This window comes from Cyphomyrmex costatus, unplaced genomic scaffold, assembly GCF_001594065.2.
Source record: "Cyphomyrmex costatus isolate MS0001 unplaced genomic scaffold, Ccosl1.0 scaffold235, whole genome shotgun sequence".
Lineage (NCBI taxonomy): Eukaryota > Metazoa > Arthropoda > Insecta > Hymenoptera > Formicidae > Cyphomyrmex > Cyphomyrmex costatus.
Genome location: NW_017276422.1, coordinates 208,429 through 220,219, shown reverse-complemented (window position 1 = coordinate 220,219; position 11,791 = coordinate 208,429). Strand labels below are relative to the sequence as shown.

The following is an 11,791-nucleotide window of genomic DNA, read 5'->3' as shown; positions in this document are numbered from 1 at the left end:
ATTACGATGCACAGGATGTGTGTCCGGGGTCGTCGAAATTATTTCCTCGAGCGACGTCTCGAGTCGATGTTTTACAACTTTACGTAATCGACAGCGGGACCGTAAGAGATGATAAATGACATGACGATAATATTATAAGAAGGTCAAATGGAATTTTTCGTTGTACTACGTGAGTGTAATTAATTCTGCGATTACAATATCGTATCCGATAAATATAAAGAATCGTCCAATTGCTCGTCGGCCGATTAAAATTGAACGTAATCGAGCGTATCAAATATTTTATATCTTTTTCGGACTTGACTTCCTCTAAGTTCCTTGTCTTTTATCTTGAATGCGAGTTATAGATTTAAGTTGCACGCGAAATAAGAGCCGATTGGACACAATTCCAAACAAGTGGACGTCTCGCTTATTTCGTTATTCGTGAAATTTTATATATATAGATATATGTATAATACAATAAATTATATAATTAAACATGTAAATAATATATATGTAAAAAATATATATTTACTTATATAATATTATTAATATATGCATATTTAAATATACAAATAATTTATATTTAATTATATAATATGTGTAATATAAATATATAAAATATATATTAGATATATAAACTATATGTATATTTTATAAAAAATTCTTACATAATTTAAACAACTTATTTCTCACTCGCTTGAATCCCGGCATTTATTTAATCACATGGCATTTGCTATTGGATAAATTATACGCTCGAGAATCAATCATATATTATTACATGTATTGTACACGTTAATGACAACAGTCACCCGCACGTAATTATGCGCTACCTGATTTTTAACGAGCTTTACGCAGGCAGCATTTTTTTTTTTAAGCAGACGTTTAATTAGGCAACGCGTACATCCGCGGTACCAGGTGTTTTTCCTATACGAAAGAAATGCACGGGCCGCACGTTACGCGCCAACACGATCACACGGACGATTAAATTCGTAAAAGTTCCTTGCGGAAACGCTTGAATTGTTGCACCAAAGATATTTCGCGAGGATGCAATTTTTGCCAGGATTGCGTGTAGAAGCAGGAAATGCGGTTCGGCAAAAAGACGTTGTTGCATAACCGTCAAGACTTGCTTTGCTTTAGTTGCATTTTATACACACCGTACTCTCCTTTCCCTCCTCCTCACCTCGAAATCCGAATGTGTACATTCTATAGATAATATGTACGTCAATGCGCTGATATATATAAACCTCATTACAAAAAAGAGAGGGATAAAAAGAGAAATGAACACAGATTCCAGGGTTTCATGGGTAGCAATCCTATTTTTATATCAGGATATTTCAATTTTTGTCGAGCGCGGAAGAAGCCCATCCAGAGGCTAAAGTGTATGTATATAATATGTGTGTGTGTGTGTGTGTGTGTGTGTGTGTGTGTGTGTGTGTATCTTCCGATAATATACTTTCGTAATAAAACGAGAAATATCTCGTATTTTTTTTAACTCGTTTTTTTTTTTTAACTATATAGGAGTAATAAAGAGATAATTATGCGCACACTTTAAACACACGCACTCTAATTACATGCGTAATGATATGGCATTCTATATGTACAAATATACTACGATAATTAATGAAAAAGAATGGAATTGACGTGGTATATACCTATATCTGAGTTACCGCATATTACGTATCATATGGCAATAAAACAGAAAAAAAGGTGTACGCATTGCAATTCTTGCGAGATCCGAGGTGGTAGAGCTACAAGGAGACGGACACCGTCGCAGTCTTTAGATTTATATTCATGCTATGCAGGAATTCTCGACGATGTCTCTAATAATCATCGGTGATCGTCTATCGCGAATTGGATCGTAATTTTTCAGGAATTTATATATTCATATGTATAATTAATATGTATGCGTTTGTATATCGATGAAAAGCCTTATCTTGTCTTTGCTGACTAGCACAAAAGTGTAATGTTAAAAAAAGTAATAACATACAATTGCAGTAATGTCATATTTACTAATTATTCTACTTTTTTTTGTATGTAATATTTATTAATAGAAAAAAATGTGTTCAACTATAAATTAATATAACACAATTTAATATAAATATGTATAATATGTATATTTAATATTATGTACGTGTATATAATATTAAATATATCTTTTAATTTAATTAAATGTATTGTGCTACGTTTATATTAAATTGTAAATATAATTTATGTAATTAAACATAATATATGTAATATGTATAAACACGCATTAAATGTAAGTGTGTGTACAGTATATAACACATTTCATAGATAAAGTCAAAATAATATCGATCAAAAGCCTTATCTTGTCTTGCTGACTAGCAAAAAAGTAATGTTAAAGAAATAATGATGTACAATTAATTATACCATACTCGCTAATTTTTCTACTTTTTCTTCTGTATGTAATATCCATTATTAGAACAAAATGTGATCAACTAAATTTAAAATAATTTGCAATTACGCTTAATTATCATATTAGATTCAAATTAAATATTTCTAATGCGCGACGAAATTACTGCGGAACGATAACGATATTTGCGCGTTGTCAGTGTATTGCCAATGACATAATTTTGTTACATATAAAAATCTATTAAAACTATTAGGATTAAAAATATTTAAAAAATCTCTTACATCTTTAATTTAATTCCCAGCTATAATACGGTCTAAAATTCTAGGATACCATTATTAACGGGCGCGCTGTACTATAATAATAAAGTATAAAAGTTACAGGTTCCTATTCTATAATTCTTAACGACAGTCGGTATTGTTATACAATATATATTAATATATGATAAAAAGATTATTCTTATGAATATTTAATATAATATATTTATTAATATTTCGGAATAAAATATTTATATAAATTATTCTTTGAAAAACTATTCTTTCTTAAATAAATATTTCAAAAATAAGTATATATTTTGTAATAAACATTTTATAGTATTTTACAAAATTCTTTAAAAATAATATTCAATTCTAAAGACCGTTAATGTAACATCATAACTAATATGAATACGAAGTCTATAAATATAGCTTGGACATTAGTTGCTTATATATAATTTCGCGTGAATTTATGTACTGATAATCTTTCTAAAACTGCGCACCGAACAATCGGTCTTGAAACACGACTCTAATAAACTACTGCAGTACTATCACGAATTAAATTGATTAACAATTTAATAATTAATTGATGCTCTTTTGGCATCTTATATCGATGTTAAACTATAATAAAATTTAAACTTAAAATTAAAAGTTAAACTATATATTATTAAAATATTGTTCGGCGCGCAGTTTTAGAAAAAGACTACATATATCAGTATATAAATTAAATTATATATAAGCAACTATAAGATCAAAGTCGGACTGTTATAGGCCTCGTATTCTTTAAAAATATTGTACAAATAATATATATATAATATATGTTATAAGAAAAAGAATATTTCAAAGACTCTAAAAAGATATATAAATATAAATATAATATTTTAGAAAAATTTCTGAAATACATATTTCAAATCCTGCCATAAAATATTTAGAAATATTTCTAAAATATTTCATGTTGTATTGGATAATGACAACATATAACGACCGATTGCCGTTAAGAATTACAGAATAGGAACCTATAGGATCTCACAAGTCAGCGTAATCTAACCTAACTTTTAACTCCAACACAGTTTAATCTCGTTATTGTAACTCGCAACCTGAACCTCAATGACGTCGTGCGGCGCGATGTCAGACGCCTCACGAAGAATACCGGCGAATCTCAAACCGTTTCGCATCATCGTCTTCCACATGACACTTACCTCTGTCGCTGGTTCTCGATCATGAATGCGGGATACGATGAAGATCTGACAGAAAATCGGTTCCTGCGGGAACTCCGAGACGGACATGAGACCACGTTTCAGCGAGCCGTTCAGGAAGGCTGGATCATCTGCGTTCCGCGGAGCGGCAGCTTCATCAGCCGCAGATTAGAAGAGGACGAGGTCAATGCTCACATCCTGGTCCCTGGACAGGATCTCTCTGTCGCCGGCTTCAGCAGTCTAAGCGGCAGAGAGGTCTTGGTCGAGGATCGAGTCCTGTACGTCAAGCACGATGATGCAGAACGGTATTCCTCGCGTTTGCTCTTCGAGGAGATCTTCTACAACGATGATTCTCGTAAATATTGTGCATGGTAAGCTGACACTTGATCGCCACAATTCTGGATGTTGGTTTGACGTTATACTTCTGTTTTATAGGTGCATTGAACGGCCTCTGGAGGCCAGCATGTATGTTTCGGATAACTGTGTGAGTGTGATTACGAATCTGCAGGAAGCCGTAAATTTTCTTCAAGTGGAACTGCTCGACAGTCAGCTGCGCGACGGTCTGGAGACCAAGATCAAAGACTTCCTGTACGTTAATAAGAATCTGGAGCGCAAATCTGTGCAGACGCAAAGAGATCTGGTGCACGAACTATATGCTGATTGTCTCGAGATGCTGCTGGATAACGCGACGTTGAGAAAGAAGACTTCAGACAATAAGCAGTATCATTGGAACATCAGAGTATCGTTAGAGACTTACATTCTGTACGCTTTGAGAGATGTCCTGTTAAAATCATTGTCCGCTGGTACCACTGTAGAGGATGCAAGTCTGAACAAGATCATTAGAAACTTAGACGGGATCCAATTGAGCGATCTCCGAGTACGATCAGACTTGCGGTCTCACGTTCACGGAGGAAAGATGGAATTGTCACGATTGGACTCTTTCGTAACTGTGCTAGGCAAGATAGAGTGTCTCAGAAGGAGCGTGAATTACGTATCGCACGGAACGTTGTCATCCGTCACGTCAGACGATTTCTTGCCGGTGCTTGTGTTCTTCATCGTCAATGCTGGCCTGTCGAACTGGATGGCGCAATTATACTTTATGAGACAATTTCGTCTCTCCACGAGCTCTGCTTACGAGACAGACGAGACTGGTTTCTTGATAACTTCGCTTGAAGCCGCGATCATGCACATCAAATCTGGAGTAATCTACAGCGATGAGAAATACAGTACATTAATGAGCCAATCGGAACACTCATCTGTCAATTATTTATTCGCATGCATCAAGAATGGCAATCTTTCCGAGGTGAAAAGAATTTTAACGTATAGCAGATCCAACGAGGTCGACGATGTCACGCTCTGTCATCCCTTGTGCACCTGCGCGTCCTGTGAGCGAAATTGGACGAAACAGCGGGACCTAAATACGTGTCCCAAGGACGATAAGGGTCTGACGCCGTTGCACATCGCTGTGCTGCACGATCAGATTGTAATCGTGGACTTTCTTCTAAGCCACGATACGGATATAAACGCCGTCGACTCGGATGGCCTGACGGCTCTTCATTACACCTGCATCAAAGGTCACCAGAATATCCTGCTGCTGATGCTGCATGCGAACGCGGATCCTGCGGTAACGGACTCTCGAGGGAACACTCCGTTACACCTGGCAGTGGACCGCGGTCACGAGAACTGCCTGAAGGCGTTGCTGTATCTGACGGAGCACATGAGGATACCGGTTAACGCGAACGTCGCAAACGACAACGGCGATACCCCTCTGCATCTCGCAGCCCGGTGGGGCTACTACGCGATCGTTGACATCCTCCTGGAATACGGCGCCAGCTGCAGAATGACCAACAAGAAGGGTCAAACGCCATTAATGGTGACATACAGCGAAACCATCGCAGAGTCGCTCAGATGTAACGCGGCGTCAAGCAGCCTCTGCAACGACGTTGCCTTGTCCCAACGTCGTCCTCTCGTTCAGCCTTGTCACCAGTCGGTGCCTTTTCAGCAGCAGCAGCGTCGTCGGGGCACGTTGGAGAACAAGAGTCCGTCGCATCCTAAGAGCTATGCCAACGCGATGCAACATCGTATGATGGACAAATTGCTCGCTGCCATAGTCGACGGTGATATATGCCTGGCGTGTTATTACCTGGGTCTGGAGATCTATTGCGAGCGGCCGCCAGGCGTTCGCACGAGTCTGTGCCATCATCCGCTCTGCGACTGCGAACGGTGCTCGGCGCTCGGCGCCGAGGGTAAATTGGAGCGCAAACAGAGGCGACGAACGCTGGCGATCAACACCTGCAACAGTCTTGGCGAGACGGCGTTGCACGTGGCGAGCGCGACCGGCCGCACAAAGATGGTACAGCTGCTGTTAGACGCTGGTGCGAATGTGAACGTAGTAACCAAATCCGAGGGCCGTACTCCGCTGCATCTGGCATGTCTCCACGACCGCGTCGACGCGGCGAAGCTGCTGTTGAACTGCGCGACCTGCGATGTGGACGCCAAGGATCGTAAGGGCGACACGCCGTTGCATCTGGCGACCGTGGCCGGCAACGTCAAGTCCGTCAGCCTGCTGATCAGATCTGGTGCGTGCACCAATACGCGCAATCTGCAGAATAAAACTCCGCTGCGGCAGGCGGAGGAGGTGCTATCCGTCGCCTTCTCCACGAATCGTGCCAATATACTGAAGGTTCTAAAACAAAATTCGGCACAGTCAGCCGACGATTGATTGGCACTTTCAGCTTTCTTGTGTCTTAAACTATTCCGTCTTTTCTACGTCTTTTCTATTTACCTCATAGATTAGTCACTGAATAGTTTTGCTAGAAGTAGTCTTTAACATATTAAAAGTATCAAATGCTTATTGACTCTTTTTATTTTTTGCATTAATATTATATCATATTTTTGTAAAAATAAGATGAGATTTTTTTACTTTTTGTCCTTAATTTTATGTCCTTTTGTACTGATGAGATACTGATGAAATTATTTTTTATCACTTTTTTTACTTTTATAGTAATTTATTTGTTTGATCCTTTTAATGAGCAAAAAACGTTGATATACTTCTGGTGTTAATATAATACGTGTATAATATTTCTTCAGTAGATATCCGATTGCAACAGGCAAAGAAATGTCTATTCTTGCTTACTCTAATACATTAAAGACTATACCATGAAATAATTAATTTTTATTTTATATATTTCTGTTTTTATTTTTTTTTTTAAGTCATATACCTCATGAACGTGATTAGCAATATCTTAGCATAATTCTAACTTCGTCCGAACACACATAACTTATTAACTCTGGTCTAATAAGCATATTATATTTAATATCACACGTATATTAATTGTGATTCTAAAATTATATCCCTTGCGCGCTTTATTTTTTCCAAGTTAAATGAGATTTCTTCTTTAGAATTGCTTGTGTAAATTGCACAAACTGTTATACTATACCGAGCAATATTAGTGAGATTAACAATATTATAGTAAATATATAACTGAGACAAACAATGCAATATATATATAAGTCAAATAACAAATAGATTTATATATTTTATGAATATATTATCAGAAGTCACACATAAAAATATATATTTAAAGCAATATAAGACTTGAAAATTGTTTTGTATGAAATAAAATATAGAATATATATGTATTCCTACGATGTGTTTTATTACAATTTGTAGTTTATTTAGACTGTATTTCGAGAAGGAAAATAAAAGATGTACAAAGAAAGATATATAAAAATATATGTTCACATATATATTTTTTTGTACGGTATGTAAAAGAAAATTCGTATTTGTAGTACATACAGAATGTATAGATTGCTGTAGGTGCAGAGACTAATAGATTACCAACATTCTTTTTTTTTTTCAAATTAAGATACTATATAGTAATACTACTATTTCCCTAGTACACAATAGAAAATAATTTTGTGATGCGTAAACATTATTATTTTTATTGAATTATCAGCATCATAATTTTTTATGAATTGCGATCGTTTGATGTTTCCTAGCAACGAATTGCGATAATAAAGAAAAGAATGGATTTTTAACGGTCACTTCTCTGTCAAGTAATAGATTTGTCCAACTTAACCTTCAATTTCTGAGCATGTCATGTATGTCAGCTGTTAAAAAAAAAATCTAAGTGAAATTTAATTTCTTGTTGCAACTTTACCGATGTAAAGGATATTTGACAGACGATTTTCCAGTAGACTGACAAAAAAACATTTCGAATTGTAATTTTAATAAAACAAGACGAATTGATAGGTAAGTGTATTCACGTCGGTTTCGATTTGTTGGTTATTTCTTCGCTGTTCTTGACTTGTGAGCAATACCGGTGTCTGCTTGTTATCCGCAAATGTTGCATCACTTTAGTCGAAAATTAAACTAAAAATTGTCTTATAGTCACTTCACGAACTGACATTCCCAATCAATACTCGTTACATTCTAAAATTTATTGTTAACATTTTCTTTCGTGTAATACAAATTTTTCCTTTTCTTGAATTGATATTGTATACTTTAAAGTGGAATGTCTGTCAGTGATCTGTTGTATCAAGTTTTACATATAATTTAAATTTGTTCACGATTGTTCAAGAGAGATTGGTAAGTATCATTATCTTTAAAGAACACTTATAGAATATAATTCCATGTAATATATAATTTCCATACTGCTTTAAACATGAACTTTGTAATCCTAAATTATATAATTGACAAGCTGTCTCATTATTTTTAGGTACAATTTTACTTCTCTGCCGTTTTAAACGTAAAATCACTCCAAGATGCTAAGACTATTAAAGTTATCGAAGAATTTGCTTTTGAGAGGTACAGCTTTATCACAGCATATCACATATCGTACCTTCAAATCATCAATATGTGCTATGTCGAGTACGTTGCATTCAAGAAAGGAACTGGTGCAGGATGAACTGGCTAAATTCAAGAAGGGCGAAGTTCTTCATGGATTTATAGTTGATGAAGTCTCAAGCATAGATGAGTTGTTCCTTACTGCAGTGAGGTTGACACATTTGAGTACAGGTGCACAGTACCTGCATTTAGCCAGGGACGACACTAACAATGTCTTTTCCATTGGATTTCGTACGACTCCCATGGATTCCACAGGATTGCCTCACATACTGGAGCACACCACTCTGTGTGGTAGCGAGCGATATCCCTGCAGAGATCCATTTTTCAAGATGCTAAGGAGATCCCTGGCTACTTTCATGAACGCTATGACTGGACCGGACTATACTATATATCCATTCTCGACACAGAACTTAAAGGACTATCGCAACCTACAGTCAGTCTACTTGGACTCCGTCTTCAAACCGAATCTGCGAGAATTGGACTTCCGACAGGAAGGATGGAGATTAGAACACACGGATGTCAACGACAAGAACTCTCCCATTATATTCAAGGGGGTAGTCTTCAACGAAATGAAGGGTGTTTTCAACGACAATCAAGCCATCATGGCGGAACGTTTGTTGAATTCTATTCTACCAAGTCACACGTATTCTGTAATTTCCGGCGGCGATCCCCTTGTCATACCTAATCTGCAATACGTTGATCTCCTTAACTTCCACATGAGATACTATCATCCCTCCAATTCGCGCTTTTATTCCTATGGAAATTTCCCTCTGGAGGACCACCTGAAATTCATCAATGATCGGTATCTTTTCTTATCTGATAGAATGGACATTTCCATGTCAGAAGTACCGGCAGAAAAGCGGTGGATAGAAGCTAAAAGGGAACATGTTGCGTGCAAACTCGATCCATTGCTCGCAGATCCTAGCAGACATGGCACTATTGCCATCGCACACTTATGCAACGACATAACTGACATACAGACTACTTTCGAGATGTACGTGTTGTCGCAGCTGTTGCTGAGAGGTCCGAATTCAGCGTTTTATAAATCTCTAGTTGAGTCGAATATAAGCACTGGCTTTGGCCCATTCACGGGTTTTGATTCACAGTGCAGAGATACGATGTTCGTTGTGAGTTTGCAGGGCGTGAAGCCGGATGATTTCGAAAAAGTCGAGAGTATCTTCGACAAGACTGTGCAGAAAGTTATCGAGGAAGGATTCGAGAAGGATCACGTCGAAGCTGTCTTACACGGCATCGAGCTCCAAGTGAAGCATCAAACGTCGAACTTCGGGTTGAATTTGCTCTTCAATCTGACATCATTGTGGAATCACAATGGTGACTTAGTACATTCGTTGCGAATCAACGATGCGATGAAGAAACTCACATCACGAATGAAAGAAAACCCTAAATATCTACAAAGTCTAATCGAAACTTATCTTAGGGACAATAATCATAGATTGACGTTGACGATGTCGCCGGATGAAAATTATGAACAAAATAAAGCGCTTGCCGAACAAGAGCTGCTGAGGACAAAGTTGGAGGAACTTTCCATGGAGGAGAAGGAACAGATATATAAAAACGGAAAAATTTTGCTCACTGAGCAACAGAAAAAAGAGGATGTTGAAGTCTTACCAACGCTGAAGATAGAAGATTTAAAAGCCGACGTGGAAAGATACAAGACCTCCGATTTAGAAGTATCCGGAGTGCCTCTTCAATTGTCCATACAACCGACGAACGGGATTTCCTATTACCGAGGAATACTCAACACGCAAGCGCTGCCAATCGAACTGAAGCAGCTGATACCGCTGTTCAACTACGTTATCGCCAAGATGGGCACGCAGAATTATGATTATAGGAGTTTCGATCAGATGATGCAGCTGAAAACTGGCGGTCTAAACTTCATGAATCATATCGCCGAGCATAAAGAGAGCGAATTGAAATACGAGGAAGGGATTCTCATAGAGTCATATTGTTTGGATCGCAATTCGAACGATATGTGGAAATTGTGGACGGAGCTGTTCAACAACGTTAGACTTACTGACCTTCAGAGATTCGAGACACTCGTGAAGATGAACGCGGCCGACTTGATCAACGGTATCTCACACGCCGGTCACATGTATGCGATGAGTAGCGCCGCTAGCTTGGTCTCTCCAATAGCTCGAGCAAAGGAGAGTCTCTCGGGATTGCAATACATCTCGAGAATGAAGAAAGTGGCGCAAATGCGAGACTTAACTTCTCTGCTGCGCAACATGCATGAAATAGCTACTCATGTCTTGAACAAGGAACACCTACGGTCAGCCATTAACTTGTCCGAGGAACATCAGAATGATGTTCTTAATGGTATTTACTCGTTCTACGATTCTCTGAAGGGTCGTTCAGAGGATCCATACATTATTACCAGTGACCGAAGCATCGATACGAAAGAATGTGGCAATCATCACGTCCTGCCGTACACAGTGAACTATTGCTCTAAGGCCATTCTGACTGTTCCTTATACGAATCCGGATTATGCGGCGTTACGTGTGCTGTCTAAGTTAATCACCTCGCTGTATCTGCATCCAGAAATTCGAGAGAAAGGCGGAGCTTACGGCGGAGGCGCAAAATTAACATCGGAAGGAATCTTCTCCTTTTATTCTTACAGAGATCCGAATTCCACTCGTACCTTTGATTTGTTCGAAAAGGCGTATGATTTTCTAATAGGATATCCATTATCTCAGACCGAAGTAGACGAAGCAAAATTAGGAATCTTCCAGCAAATCGACGCTCCCATTCCTCCCAGTAATCGAGGTCTGACCAGATTCGTAACTGGCATTACGGACGATGATCTTCAAAGGCAAAGGGAGCAGCTAAAAGCTGTGACTAAGGAAGAGCTCTTGTATGTGGCAGGAAAGTATCTAAAACCAGACCAAAATGATATCAGAATTGGCCGTTCGCTTATTGGACCTACAAATGCGGATATTTCAAATAGGCACAAAGAAAACTGGCTAGTGCTAAATCAGGAAGAAACAGATCGAGCACGAGCCACTGACTAAATAGATGTTAAAAAATTATTTTGTTACTTATAATGAAGGTTTTTTTTAAGTTGAACCGCAGATGTATCAATGCGTTGTTAAGCGTTTCCTGTGACATATAGATATTAGTAATTGAG

At 37.9% G+C, this 11,791-nt stretch overlaps 1 protein-coding gene across 1 annotated transcript; it reads left to right on the top strand.

The window, feature by feature from the left end:
• The first annotated feature begins 4,207 nt into the window (after window positions 1-4,207).
• On the top strand, window positions 4,208-11,495 carry LOC108774112 (uncharacterized). Its single transcript, XM_018540129.1, has 4 exons — window positions 4,208-6,480; window positions 8,519-8,607; window positions 8,687-10,660; window positions 11,371-11,495. Exons 1-4 carry the CDS (start codon window positions 4,261-4,263, stop codon window positions 11,423-11,425), a joined length of 4,338 nt encoding a protein of 1,445 aa, XP_018395631.1. The 5' UTR covers window positions 4,208-4,260; the 3' UTR covers window positions 11,426-11,495.
• The last annotated feature ends 296 nt before the right edge of the window (window positions 11,496-11,791 follow it).

What these genes read in the sequence shown, in the direction of transcription:
- LOC108774112 (XM_018540129.1), top strand. Translation starts at nt 4,261, where the DNA reads ATGTATGTTTCGGATAACTGTGTGAGTGTGATTACGAATCTGCAGGAA. An exon ending in ATCGTGCCAATATACTGAAG is followed by an intron (nt 6,481 to 8,518) that starts GTTCTAAAACAA and finishes CATTATTTTTAG; the next exon opens with GTACAATTTTACTTCTCTGC. An exon ending in GAAGAATTTGCTTTTGAGAG is followed by an intron (nt 8,608 to 8,686) that starts GTACAGCTTTAT and finishes GTTGCATTCAAG; the next exon opens with AAAGGAACTGGTGCAGGATG.